At 42.5% G+C, this 14,531-nt stretch overlaps 1 protein-coding gene across 5 annotated transcripts; it reads right to left on the bottom strand.

The window, feature by feature from the left end:
* Positions 1-1,365: 1,365 nt before the first annotated feature.
* eif4ba (eukaryotic translation initiation factor 4Ba) lies at positions 1,366-13,482 on the bottom strand. 5 transcript variants are annotated; one of them, XM_084543492.1, is made up of 15 exons: positions 13,350-13,482; positions 11,462-11,602; positions 9,550-9,755; positions 8,766-8,882; positions 8,518-8,572; positions 8,280-8,426; positions 7,847-7,978; positions 7,483-7,647; positions 6,401-6,665; positions 6,137-6,225; positions 5,690-5,948; positions 5,454-5,491; positions 4,158-4,287; positions 3,574-3,646; positions 1,368-3,340 (listed from the first exon to the last, which is right to left on the bottom strand). In XM_084543492.1, exons 1-15 carry the CDS (start codon positions 13,360-13,362, stop codon positions 3,263-3,265), a joined length of 1,908 nt encoding a protein of 635 aa, XP_084399618.1. In that variant the 5' UTR covers positions 13,363-13,482; the 3' UTR covers positions 1,368-3,262. The 5 variants fall into 5 exon arrangements, with proteins under 5 accessions (XP_084399619.1, XP_084399618.1, XP_084399617.1 ...); XM_084543491.1 differs by having other exon boundaries at positions 1,369-3,340; positions 5,690-5,969; XM_084543493.1 differs by lacking the exon at positions 3,574-3,646 and having other exon boundaries at positions 1,366-3,340; positions 5,690-5,969.
* Positions 13,483-14,531: the final 1,049 nt, after the last annotated feature.

The following is a 14,531-nucleotide window of genomic DNA, read 5'->3' as shown; positions in this document are numbered from 1 at the left end:
ACTTTTTTTTTTTCTCCCTCCCTCTCCTCTTACAACCCCTCTTCCTCCCCTCCAAGAAGTGTCACCAAGGAGTGACCCTCCACTCCTCTTACACTCTTCCCTGTCCCTTGCTCTCTGGCTATCCTCACTCTGAAAGCATGCAAGCCTCCACTCAGCACCTCTCTCTTCCCTTCCCCCTTTCCATTTGCGAATACCCCCTTCTCCTCAGCCCCTACAGACCCTCAAATGTCTTCCCTCTCCTGCTCTGCGATTACAGACCCTCCAGTCTTCCCCACTCTCTCTCCATCAGGCTCCTCTTGCCGACTCTCCACGGGGGAGAAGGGGGCAGCTGTTTTGGCTTGTTGATGTCAGGCCCTTCCCCTCTCCTTTGGCTTCGCTTCAGCCCCTCTCACACTCCTCTTCATCATGGGGGAGTGATTAGATAGAACTTCGTCCACACACGTCATCCCTCTACGCTCTGAAACTCTGTAAGCTTGATTGCGCTGATCCCACTTCTTCCTCCTCGCTCTGCCTGTGGCGAATAAGAAACTTTTAACTATCGACTCGTCTGGGTTTCTGGGCTCAGGTTAATCTTTTTAAATCACTGCATGTATCTAGGGTGCATGAACCCCACCACCCAATTTGACAGGACACATGACATCATTAATGTCCTCTTTATTCCCTTAGTTGCATGCAGCTCTCTCTCTACTCAAATGAAAACAATGACAGGCTCTGTACTTAAATCTTAGATCTGAGCTCCCCTTCCAGATGAATTCCTTCACACTACAGCCCTCTCTCTCTCTCTCTGTAACACACACACACACACACATTACTGTATTTCCTCAAACTGGGTTCCCCAGACTGCTTTAAGCTGGAGGCTTTAGGGCTGCGAGGGGAAAATCTCCAACAATAAGCTCTTTCTAAAACTACATTTTTAGCCATTGGTCAGACTATACAAAGCAGTCTTTGGTTTAAATGTGCGACAAATCTGCGGCCGGGAGCTAATTTAGGCGGCAAACCATCTACGTGCTTTAGCAAGACAGGATTTTCAGCGGGGAAATGCAACTGCATCTACAGAAGATCATGACAGGTTGTAGGGGAAATTTAGAACATGATTATGTGAATTTAATCTAATACATAATCCTGTCATGTTGTGGCTCAAAGAGAGGAAGGACTCTCCTGCATGGGCCAGCTGCTGATCCACATGGTAACAGGGGTGGGGGCTGACAAGTCCTCCTAAGTGCACACATGGGAGTCTTCTTTTCACTGAATCACAGCACCACGGTGTGGAGGAATTCAGATATTTACTCAAGTAAAAGCAGCAAATACTACAACGTAGACCTTACGCATTTAAGACATTATGCAGAATGCAAGTGTAATCTGAACCGCTTTGTGGAGGTTTTATGACATCTCATTTCATAGGTGAAAATGGAATCTATATCTCAAGTGTCTGAGTGAAAAAAAATTTGCACTGAAATGTACAGAAAGTAAAGCAGCATGAAATTGAAAGCTCTTCCACTTTTATATTTTCCCCAAATTTATTCCCTTAGATGAGCAGAGTGGAGGCTCATCTCTGCATTTTAATACTGGTCATAGACACAAGATTTCAAATACAAGCTGAAAGATTTAATCACAGAAATGTCTCATTAACCCAAAAATCAAACGTAAACAAAATAGGAGTTTTATGCGTTCCTGTGCACACAGGAAGTTTATCCAGCGCACCAAGAGTCAACATCTTTTTCCATCTACACTCCAAGTGGCCCTAATATTTAACATGGGCTAGTCTGCGTCCCAGCCTTGGAGTTGAAACCTTAGACACAGCCAACACACTCTTGTGGTCAGTCACTGTTCTTATGATCAGCATGTTTTTATCTGCTGTATAGAATGGCTTGCCTGGGTTGGACGTACTACCATGCATACCTTCTGAGAGCGTGTGTGGGATGTAAAGCTCAGCAGGATCCTAAGCAGCTGTCGCCAGGAGTCCGGCCCTCAGCTGGGGGGCAGAGACTGAAGAAACACTAGGGAAATGTTCTGCCTCGTAGACCACACCAGGAGAACAACACTTTGTTGCTGCACATAAAAAGTCGAGATGATCCAACTCACCATCATGGTAAAGACACAGGTAATTTAAAATCGAGCGCTGACACTAAAGCAAGAAAAAATCTGCTTGAATTCATTTTTTTCCCCCCCTTTTAACTCTTGGACTTAACTACTCCACTAAATTACATAAACAATGACCACATACTATTTTAATTTACATAATGACCCCAATTTATTGGAAACTGGAAGACAAGTTCATGTAATCCCATGGAAATCCTCTCACTACTATAGGCAGGTCTATACTTTCTCCTTTTGTCTTGGTAGTCCTTACTTGAGGAAGTGGTTTAGGCGATTGCAGTGAATGAAATACTGCTGGAAATACGATCATTACGGGCCTCTAAGTGACATAATACTCCATTAGACGGTCTAGAGAACATCTGTACAATGATGGCGATAATAGTAATGGCACTTGATTGATCCTGACTGAGACGGCTGCTTATCCTTCTGTCGGGACATAAATGAATCCTGCTGTGAGTCTAATAAATAAGACATTTTTTTTATAATACTCAGATCAGTTCTAACAAATTTGTTCAATGGAGAATAAATGATTGTTATTAAATTAGTAGTCTCAACATTCCTGACCATTAGTACTGGAAGACAGGATTTTCATGACTAAATTTCATCAATAACTTTGCTAAGAGATTTATTGTAATACCAAATTACAGTATTTTCTAAGGAATAGAGTGCTCATAATAAAATTGTGTACTTGTCTATGTATTACACAATGAGTCAAAAATGGATAATAAAAAAGGTTTCACTAAACTAAATCTTCCGTCATTAGATCCCCACCTTATAACACCTGTGATCCACAAATATACAAATACATTTTTTCCCCACTTTTTCCATTTATTTATTACAACTGATTCATTGTTATCCATCACTTTTCCATGTGTCGGCTATTCCTCTTTAAAACAAGTCCAGTATGTGACTATTTTTTTTGTTTGTTTTTAGAACCTCAAGTCCTGAACGGCGAGGGTGGTCAGGGGAGGAGGGAGGGGATGGTGATTTGAAAGTAAAGGACAGGTATGTAGGAGTAAAGGAGGGAAGGAGTGATGTCCTCCCAGGAGCCACCTTCCATGTGAGGAGATTTTTCATAAGCTATGTGAGATTATTATTTTTTTTTCCTGCGTTCGTCATTCTCTCCTCTGCTTGCGCTCAGGCCTCGTCTTGTTATTTTTCCTCTCTATTCGACGTCCTCTGCGTCGTCTCCTTGGTCTCCGTCCATTAGCAAAGCGGCGTACTTACTGGCTGAGCTGAATTTCTGAGGGGAGGAAGAAGAAAAAAGAAAAGAGCAAAAAATAAGTACAGTAACTCTGGATGTTTTTTTTAACAACAACTGCATAAACAAGAAATAAAGACGTCAATCTTGTAAAGGAGCATGAAACAACTTTAGGGAAGTCGAGTGGTGATGAGCCGATTGTCCATTGTAAAACTAAAACGAACAGGGAACCTTCAGTAAGGGGTTTGACAGAAGTCACCCAGTGAAGGACTTACGGGGGTTGGGGTTTCTTCGTATTTCTTTGGCTCTGGAGGTTGTCTGGAGTCTCGGTCTCTTCTGTTATCTTTTCTACAATCAGAAGAATATTGGGGTTTTAAATGTTTTGACACTGGAAGCCTTGCTGTGAACACACAGATCAAAAGGCAATGAACTGAAGGAACTCTACTTAAGGAAGTGAAGGACCGCATAGTCTACTAACTTTCATCATCTGAAATGAACATAGAAGTTCAACAAGTTGGTTGGCACCCAGTTCACACTGTGCTGCTCAGTCCACTTTGTCAGAAGACAAACATCACATGAAACTCAGATTTCAAGTTATTTTTTCTGTATGATTGATGTTTCATGTCATTGATAATTTCCTGTGCTACATTGTGGAGACTGAAATGATTAGGAGATGAAAAGTTAGAGCATTAATGGTCAGGCCAGAAATCCTGGTGTACTAGCATTCCTGGTGTCCACAGCACCAGAATCAATGATCTTCCGTTGTGTAACTGAGCACAGGCCACTCTTTACAGATGCCCAGAAAATGTCCTCCCTGTCTCATTTTGAACCTTGGAGTTGCTAGCTTTGGATGGCTGACCTGTCTGCCTCCTTTCTTCGGTCTCTGTTGGGCCCCTCTCCTCGGCCCCGCCCAGCTGCAGGCCCTGCAGGCCCCCCTCGTGCCCGTGGGGGCCCCCGGTCCCGACGCACACCATCAGCCTTGTTCTCATCTTAAAGGAGAAGCCAGACAGTTGAGTGATGGGAGTTTGGTGGATTTTGGACAGTAGACTACACTCACAACACACTGCAGCATAAAAAGCCACTGGGTTGGATTCAAAACGTGTTAGTCACTGATGTAGGGCCAAATGAGAGGTGCAAACTGCTTGATTACAAGTTCAGCTCATACAACAGAAACTTTTTCAATTTTGGCTTGCAAAGTGCGCCAAACTGTTCCGAAACAATCTGAAAAATACAAACTATCCTTAGAGAATATGGATTCTCTCTTTGGACAGATTGCTTGAGTCTGACGCCGACATTTCTTGTGGTGCATTTGCATATACAACTTAAGCAGGAAGACGAAATCACGACTTCCTCCTGCCAAATATTACACCCCATCATCTATTGGAACAATCCAGATGCATGCTCTCATGCAAACCCTGCCTGCTCAAGACCACTCAAACGTCTGAACCCGGTTCAGTGTTAAAAGACTAAATCTTCAAAAGCGTGTCCTTTAGTAGCTTTAAGCTGATACAGCCACACTTGACTTACCAAACAAGTCCACAATGAAACAGGAAGGTCAAAGATCTTGTGTAGACCGTGTTTTGGGCAGGGCTGATTTTAGAAGAAGGCTGTCGGTTGTTACACTTCCAGAAACAGTCTTCAAAGATTGAGAGTAGGACGTCTCCCTCATAATGTCAAACCAATGCCAATGTTCAATACTCCAATTACAATGTCATCATACTTCATACTATTCAATCTGATTGTTGTGGAGATGCTTGTTAAATGCCTATGTAGCTTTTAGCTCAAAGCACAGATGAGCAAGCACAGCAGAGGCTGATGAAAGCTGAGCAGACAAAGTAAAGCAGAGCCTGATAACAAGTCCAACATGCCCTGAAGCAGCTGCAGTAAGGAGGACAAACAGCTTTTAAAAGACCAACAACATGATTTGGCTGAACGCAAGATTCTATGAAAAACATATTTGACTTGATTTTTATTAATCCACTATTCTTTGCACATGGTTGTTAATGTCCCTACAGATTTTCTATTTGAGATTCAATGTTTATATCATCACGAAATGAGCCTTTCACTGATGTATGTGGTTTTGTTTCCATGAAAATGTATTCTTGAAAAGTCTAAGTTTTGGTTTTTGTGAGAAACGCTCACTGGCAGGCCTTACCCTTTCCAGATCCTCTTTCATCTGCAGATGTTGAGGAGCTAAAGAGAAAGAACGAACAGTCAGGAAAAGGTGCAGACACACTGATGATTAACTTCTCTACAAGTGTGTTAGCCAATTCTGAGTATGAAAGTTTTGTTCATGCATTTCTGCTTAAAAACCCTTTTATAAATATGATCCTTTCAGAACATCACATGCCTAAAAGGCTTCCTAAAATCTGGTTTCAGCTGTGTTCTCACCTGAACCTGGGAGGAGTTGAACCACCCGGGGACACCGGAGAGACAGGAGGTCGCCCGTCACCATCACTAGAGCCTGTACTGGCGGCACTTCTCTTGGCCCATGCGTTCTCCTTGGGAGGAGGTGCAGGCATCACCTTCAGTGGCTCTTTGGAGGAGCTGGTAGAAGGGGGCCGTGATGCAGGGCCGGGGGAAGTGTTGCCTTCTCTCGCACTGAAAACCTCATTATCCCCAGAGCGCTCGCCATCTCGACACCGTGACCCTGGAACAAAATCACAGTCACCTTAAGAGCAACAGTGCAGAATGAAGAATTTTAGTCCAGAGAAAATCCAACACTCAAAGAACAGAAACTTTATGCGCAAAGATGAACATATAATGCTACATTTGCTTTTAGATTGATGAGGTAAAGCTAGATCCCTCTTATCTGAATGGAGTGCAGAAACCTCTCACCTCTTCCAGAAGAGCTTCCATGCTGTGAAGACTCACTTCCTGTGCGGGATCGCTCAGAAGGAGTTTCCTCATTGCGCCAGCTTGGGTCCCTGAAAACAACAGAACAAGTTTAACATCTCCAGGGTCCTCCTGCAACAATATTTATGCTCTTCAGCATTATAAACACGACTAAATGTGTATAAGCTATTCAAATCACTTGGCATATACAAGTATAGAGCTCTTTAAGCAATTTATATATATATATATATATATATACATATTGACCTGTCTCTCATCTTTCTGTCAGGTCCACGGCCTTTGTCCTCCTCTAGCTGCCTCTGCAGCCTCTCTTCTTCTTTCTTCAGCCTCTCCTCTACCTCCCTCTCCTTGGCTGCCGTGTCGACTGGCTTTGCACCACCAAAGATGGAAGAGGCTCTGCTGCCGGCGCTTGGAGCAGCAGCTGGGGAAGTCCCGCCACCACTGCTGGGAGCTTCCTCCTCCTTGGGTACGCTACGGGGCTTCAGGTTCAGTTTGGGTCTTTGTACAGGAGCTGGTGTGGACACAAGAAAGGGGAATATTAATATAAAGTAGTGTAGCCGTGAATATTAGGCACAGCCAAACACTGTTCGGAAGTAAAACATTTTACTACAGATTCTGGTAGTAAAAGTAAGAATGAACAAAATTTGACACGGTATGTTCTTACAGGGGTTCTATAAGTAGATGTGGAATACAGTAATCACCATTAACTAGGAATCATTGTGTTTAAATTATCATAGAATGGGGTACGTCATATGAAGCAGGGCCTGTTCCTTGGAGCCTGTTGTGTTGCAGCAATAGTCCAGAATAGACAAGCCAAATACTGGCCGTTTATCAATACCAAGCACACGAACTTTAGACTTGGGAGTTCAAACTTGATAAAGTTCGACTTTGAAGTCCAGACAGCGTACTTGATGATGCACGCAAATTGCATTTTGGGATACCTAGCAGTCCCGAGTCTACACAACGAACCTCCCTATGCATCCTTGATAAAATGGCCAGGGCAAGAACTCATCTGGGCATTTGGGATGTACTTGGTCTCATGTGTACTTTGAACTTTAAACGCAGCAATTGAGCCATTTCACAAATACAGACAATAATGCATATTAAGTAACGCCCTATGAGTCTAAAGAGGACTTTTCGTGTTTTACACTAAGTGTCAGGTCTCCTATATACTTGGAAAGGGAGGGTATTCAGTTAGTTGCAACTTGCACCTCAATGGCTTCACGTCACTAAATCTTACACTAGACATTTTAATTAATGTAAATACATAATTCTTAATCAGTTAAGAAATAATGCCAACCAACAGTATTTATATACTGAACTCTCACCTCTGTCGTCACGCCTCTCCTCACGCTTCTCATACCGGTCATCACGGTCAGCGTAACGATCCCTGTCCCCATATCGATCACTGCTACCCCGACTGTCGTCATAATCGCGGCGGAAGCCACTGCCAAAGGCACGACGACCTCCTCCTCCACCACGAGAGTCATAACCTAGACAGACAGGAGAAGGACAGGAAGTCAAAATGTTAGGAGACAAAGAGAGACACCTCAGGAAATGCAACCACAAACTCATGTTGTAGATTCAATTAAGATTCTTTAATCTACAAATTAACAAATTTGTAGATTAAAGTTGAAAAGCCGACAAACCTAAGATGACAATCACAGGGTCTGGGTAACTACAATTACTCACCTCCTCTATCGTAGTCTCTGCGGTCCCTGTCGTCATAGCGTTCCCGGTAGCGGTCTCTTCCTCCTTCGTAGCGATCATTGTCCCGCCGTGGCCCATCTCTGTAACGATCTGACTCGTAACGGTCACGTGATCCTGCAACAAGACACAGTGACACTGTTTGAAAGATGCTAAAGAACTGCTAGTTTGACAGAGTCAGTTATCTCCAGCAGACAAAAACCTAAGAAATCTTCAAAAATTGGGTCCATTTAATTTTCAGAACAAACACAGTATTATTCTTGTTATACTGGGGGAGAGAGAGACGTAATTAAGAATTTCTAAACATATAATTAAACTTATTTTTAATGGAAAAATTCATATCATTGTTATATATCGTACAAAATGCCTGGAAGATGTTTTTAAGTATGAAGAAGCAACAAAGACGTTTCTGACTCACTCTCTCCAAAGGCATCATCTCTCTTGGGAGGGCCGTCATCAGCGTCTGAACTTGGACGAGCTCTCCAGTCACTGTCTGTCTTGTCAGGACCCATGTCTGCCATTCGTCCACCCCTGTCTCTGCCTCCCATCATTCCACCGTCTCTTTCTGGAGGAGCAGAATAGGTGTTAAATTGTGGCATAAATGAGACTGAATGGTGGGTAACAACTGAAGCAGAGAGTACGAGAGTAAAGCAAACCTTTATCATTAGACTGGTCTGCAATATCCACACGAATCCTGCGGTTCCCCAGGTTCTGTTGGCATGAACAAATAGAAGGACGGAACAAATGTTGAAAAACTGAATATTTTATAATAAGTGTGTAAATCCCATAAGACTTAAAGTACTTGATTATGCCCTTTTTGTTTTTTATATTACTGCAAAGCACCAGTATGAAAATGGTAATAAAGTAGTGCTTAAGTTCTGTTCCAGGTTATTATCTGTCTCACCTCCTCATTGAGACTGAGGGCCCTCAGGAGAGAGTCCACGTCATCAAATTCAGCATAGCCAAAGCCCTTCAGCCTCTCTGGGTTACTGGGCTCACGAGGGAGACGCACTGCGCTGATCTGGAAACAAAGATGATGTCAAAATACCAAATCAAACAGATAAAGCTCTAATTAAAACCCAGCCCAGGGTAAGCAAAGCATAGCATGTGAATTAAAATAGGGAAGGGACACACTTAGCATTAAATGACAAATAAGTGAGTCTAATATTTTCCCTGTCATACGTTGGAAATGTCCAGGTTGAGAATGTTAACGGACCTTATGTGGAACTTTATTCAGACAAATCATCTGCCACAATCTTACCACCTTTAGCTGCCTTGCATGGTTTTAACTATTTGATGTAAAGGATCATACACAGCTGGAAGACCTCATATAAGTTATATTTTTATTAATATTCTAACCAGAAATGTATGTTATGTGTGAATGAGTAGGAGTTCATTCTGATTTTTATAAATCTGAAACATTTTGCAAACCCATACTGCATTTGATGCTACATGAGGAAACTGATAGTATTCCTTTCATGACCTTGCAAGGTGGCAAAAACAACAGAGATACATAACAGAGCCAGTGGACTGAAACCTCACAAAAGTCTGCATCTGTAACTGTATATCTATGAGACTGAGAAGCCGAACTGCAACTGAAACACTTGAATTTCATGGTTTGTAACTTCATGCTGTAACTGAAAGCTAAACGTTACATGCTCCTCTCTGTGTGTGCATGTTACACCTACTGCCAATCCGCGGAAGAAGTCTTTGATGGAGTCCTCAGTGACATCATAGGGCAGGTTGCCCAGGAAGGCCGTGTAAGGCGGGCTGCGAGGCAGTTTGGACCGGTCAATGTTGGGCTCACGCGCCGAGCGGGGTGCTGTGGGCAGGATGGAGCGGTCGATAGGAGGTGCCCTGTACGTGTCTTCCTCCGTGTGCCATGAAGTCGAGACTGAAGACAGGAAAAGAAAAAATATCACATGAAACTTTCTTTAAGTTACTTAACAACCAATTATCTTCTATTTCATTAGTACTTGCATTTAGATGTTTAAAACTAAACAAAGGCAAGAAAAATAAAGTTAGTATCCATAACATTCACTCAAACAAAAGAGAATCTCTTGTTAGTGTCTAGTATTACAACTGAAACATGTCCATGTTATCACAAGCTTGTAGAAAAAAAATATTTTGTAATCAACCCAAATATGTCAGGTAGGTATTTTCTAGAAAACCTACAGGAAATACAAATAGTTACAAGTCACATGATGCACATACTGATGTGTTGATCTATCAAGACAAGTAGCACAATATCTATATCTATACTAAAGAGTGTCGGTGGGAGAATGGATTACACAAACACAAACGAACATGTTGGCACATTATGCAAATAGGCTGGAATTTAATTTTCATAACTGCCATAGCAAGTGTACACAATGAGATAATGAATTTAAAAAAATATAAGTTGTAGTTGTGAGGTCAGAGACTAAAACTTAGCTCCAAGTTTGTTTTTAAGTCTGAAATAAACTGGACAGAGTTCAAATTTACATTGTGGAAAACAAACGTCACCTCAGGTTGCATAGTTCAATAGCACGCTGCAGTTTTACATTAGTATTTCAACATAGAACCGAGTTATATGGAAAAAAATATATATAAATATAAAATCATCTCATGCATGACTAAACATAAAATTCTAAGACTTTTTTTTTATTTTTTAAAAACTATGTCCCAGTAACTAGTAATACATGTATGAGCAATGCTATCTGCGGAAAATATTTGCTGCTGCATGGTTCATACTTGGGATCGACTGAAAACCAGGCTTTTTGCCCGTGTAAATGCACGCACGTTTGTGTAACGACATCCTGCCAGGGCATTGTCTTGTCTGCTGCTTTCGACCAGTGTGTTTGGATCCGAGACAGGATGTAACAACATATTTATAGACCACAAACATGAGCATAAATAGCATACTCACAACTTCGTACGGCCCTAACATTAGCAGACACTTTCAGTATATTAAACTGAAAAGCTCTACTATATGGTTGACTAACTGCCTTTTCTCACTGCTGCAGACCTTAATGTGTGTAGGAATAAAAGCCACTTCAACGCATTTACACTTAAAAACAATGATCAGTGGCTTATATTACATTCAGTCATGATGGTAATACCAACTTAACCACGTTTTCCTTTTTCCTTTTTCTTTCTCTCCACTGCCTGAGCAGCAGAGGGGTGGTATTGATTTTACTACAGGATTTAAACACTCTTCAAGAAATGACTTTCCAGGAAGTTTTCTGTGACATTTGACCAATGAGTCAGATAGGGATCAAGTTTTTTTTATGGGAGTCTTACTTACATCATGTATTAGTCAATCACTCTGTAATTACAAGGACAACTAATGATGATATGAAACCTTTTCTCTCAGAGTCACTTTCTTTCCGTTATTACAACGGTAGCCTGATCTTCAAATTGCAGATAGTGTACAAACACAACACTGAAGTAGGAAAAGTGGATCCACTTTGTTTTGAAAGCGTGTTGCAGATCCCAGCTGCAAAGGTAATGCTGTTTAAAAACACTTTCAAAAGTTTTAAAATGTGATTTAATTCTCTGTGGTATCTGGAGGTTGCTTTTAAATACCAGTACTGCTTGTGAATTTCAGTGTATTCTCACCATCTCCGTCCAGATCGTCAGTCTCATCGGCCCAGCTCGTGGACTTGGCTGGGTAGCTGGGGGGCGCGGGGGTGCCTCCACTGTCCTCTGCTAGGAAGTCAGTCAGAGTGAGGGTCTTCCCCTTCTTATTCTTCTTCTTAGCTGGGGAGAAAATGAGTATAGGGGACAATCAGCCATTGAAAGAACATGGGTTAGTTACCCTTACGTCTAGGAAGAGTCTGAATACAGCTGCTGATGTTAAGAAAAGCATGTAAAAATACCACAGGCTTCACTGTACTAGAATTAATCCGTTATTCCAGTCAATTCACAATGGTATGTTTAAAAAAATCTAGTCAATAAAACAGCTGAATGTTGCAACACTCAATGCCTCATTCAAAAGACTTGTGTATGTCTCAACTCATGCAGACAGTAGCTCCTCTGTGTGGACAAACACTATTTTAAGGTTTAGTAGATGTCGTTCAGCTAGGCCAGATAAGGGGACCGCAACGCGTGTGTGTGCGACAACAAAAACACCGACTTATTTTCCTATGGGAAGGCACACACGCAGGGAGTGGTCAGCCTCCCCAACTGTCACTATGCTGCAGAGGTTTGCCTCCATTAGTTGAGCCTCACAGTTCAGGCGACAACCGTGACATATCCAGACCACCCAGAGTGCAGGTTTTAATATACCTTAGCATCTGAGAATATTCTGCAGAGTTTGAATGCAGTAGTTGGCACCACTTGCCAAGGGGGCTTCACACAGCTCATAGAGCAGGTTTGGTTTGTGTTGGTGTGAGGCAGAACACCGGCTGTGAGCTTTATTGTGAAAATCCCATCTGTCAGGACATTCTTTACCCACAGCGTCACAAGATCTACACATATACTGCAACACAGTATGTTTACCACGATCTCCCAGTATATCATGCTAAGTCATTGTTTACAGTTAGCTGGCATTAACTGCCAGTACTCGCTAACAGAAGTTAGTAGTGACTGTACTGCAGTGTACTGACTGTCGTAGCTTTCTGTGCTCTGCACTAGTGTGACATTAGCTAGCTAAGAGCTGCGTGTCATTAAGTTTTAGCAGAAGCCTTTTGCTAACAGTAAACTGGTAGGCTAACCATACTGGCCGCGGGCTTGCCATCTATTATCATGGCTTTTGTCTTTGTGCCTATGCGGGCTTAGTCAGCAAAGGACTGCTGACGAGGGAAGTATCCCTGCTTAGCTGGCTAGGTTTTAGGGCCTAGTGCACATCGCAGCGCCAGGATCCAAGTGCGCCATTAACGCAGCAAGACATGACCGGCTAGAAAAGGTAGCTTAAAGTTACGAGGCTACCAGCGAAGCGTTAAGAAAGCTACCCGACAGGCCCAACTAGCTCGTTTCATCAAACGCCGATAGCAGGGGAGCCACGCCGCACACGTGGGGAGACTCCTCGGGCGGCCCAGACTCCTCGGCCCAGCCCCTCCTTCACAAATCGCGCTTGCGCCGGGCGCTTATCTGCTCTGAGCGCCACGGCGAGCTCTGCTACGGACATACAATGTGCCAGCCCGGGACGCAGTTAGAAACATATCCTAGCATGCCACCCACGGTCCAACACATCTAATATTATATAAACTCAAAAGTGGACACGACACACCCCGTGGTAACAATTTTCACAAGAAAACCCCGCGTGTAATCTGTAGGTTAAAAATGTTTTGTGTAAGTCGTAGCTTCGTTCATTCGCCTCCTCCAGCAGTTACGTCTCTAGCGGGCCAAAACACTCGACAAACGTATTTATACACGCGAGACAACGACGCAGGTCGACACACCGAAGAAATAACAACCCTCAAACCTCATGTGCTACACTGTATTGAGGTATAACCCTCTGAAATACCCCTCAACCGACTAGATCGTTCACCCACATAAACCTCACCTGACGCCGCCATGTTGGAGAGCGAGTTCGGTGTAGTTCCCGGATGAAGGCGTCAGAGGTTTATTGTCGGGAGCGCGCATCGCCGTTCACGGACTTGTGTCTCCTCCCTTGTTTACTTACTGACCCTCATCTGCTTTAAGTCAACGACTGATGTTTCCTCTTACAGAGTTAAAACTGAAGCTTTGATTGACACTGAAGTGTGCCAATAAGGCAATTTCTTTCTGTTCAGGGTAGCCAATCAGAGGACAGACACTGTTAAAAAATATTTAGTTTGATAAAACTATTGGAAAGATCTGTGATTCTACAGCATTGAGTAGAACTAAGAAACTGTTATCCAAACTACTGAGTGGAGAATACTTGTCATGAATGAATTTTGTTGTGGAAAGTCACTGGGAATAGTTAACTGAATGTTAATGGCCATTTACAATGTACAACGGAATCAAGCATTAAGTTAGTTTTAACTGGTTTGGATCTGCCACCAAACATGACGGGGACAGACTGCAGAGAACAATCAGGTCTGCAGAGAAGATTATTGGTACTGACCTTCCCTCCATCTAGGACCTGTATTACTCCAAGGTCAGGAAGCAGGCTGGTAAAATCTCCACAGACCAACAACAATTACTCTGCATTAATTGTATATACTCACTGTACAAACTCCTGGATCGCTGTATATATCTGCTCTTATCCATAATTTAAAAAAAAAAAATTATTTCATGTGTACAGATTGAGATTTATTTTTTAGGCTTCTGTGTTTTTTATACAAGAGAGCAAAAGTTACCGGAGTCAAATTCCTTGTATGTGCACACATACTTGGCCAATAAAGCTGATTCTGATTCTTACTAAGCAATCAATCAATCAATCAATCTTTATTTATAAAGGCAGCGCCAAAGTGCTGTACATAGACATGAGGATATACAAACAAGATTTAAATCATAAAACCAATCAAACCATGTAAACAATAAGAACCAACATCTCGTGCTGAGTTAAAAGCCAGAGAGAAAAGATATGTTTCAAGAGAGGATTTAAAATGAGGAAGACAGTCGGCCTGTCTAATGTGCAAAGGCAAATTGTTCCACAGTTTGGGGCCAGCAACTGCAAAGGCGCGGTCACCTCTCATCTTCCTCTTTGTGTTTGGGACAACCAACTAATGCTAAGGACATCTTAGATTGAGGGGTCAAACTC

Source organism: Chelon labrosus, assembly GCF_963514085.1.
Source record: "Chelon labrosus genome assembly, chromosome: 4".
In the NCBI taxonomy this organism is placed as follows: Eukaryota; Metazoa; Chordata; class Actinopteri; order Mugiliformes; family Mugilidae; genus Chelon; species Chelon labrosus.
The sequence above is the reverse complement of the archived record's forward strand: the minus strand, read 5'-3'. Positions and strand labels throughout refer to the sequence as shown.

Coding starts and splice junctions, on each gene's coding strand:
- eif4ba (XM_084543491.1), bottom strand. Junction 9,756..11,461: donor TGACGATCTGGACGGAGATG/GTGAGAATACAC, acceptor TCCTGTCTTCAG/TCTCGACTTCATGGCACACG. Junction 7,979..8,279: donor AGATGATGCCTTTGGAGAGA/GTGAGTCAGAAA, acceptor GTCTTGTTGCAG/GATCACGTGACCGTTACGAG.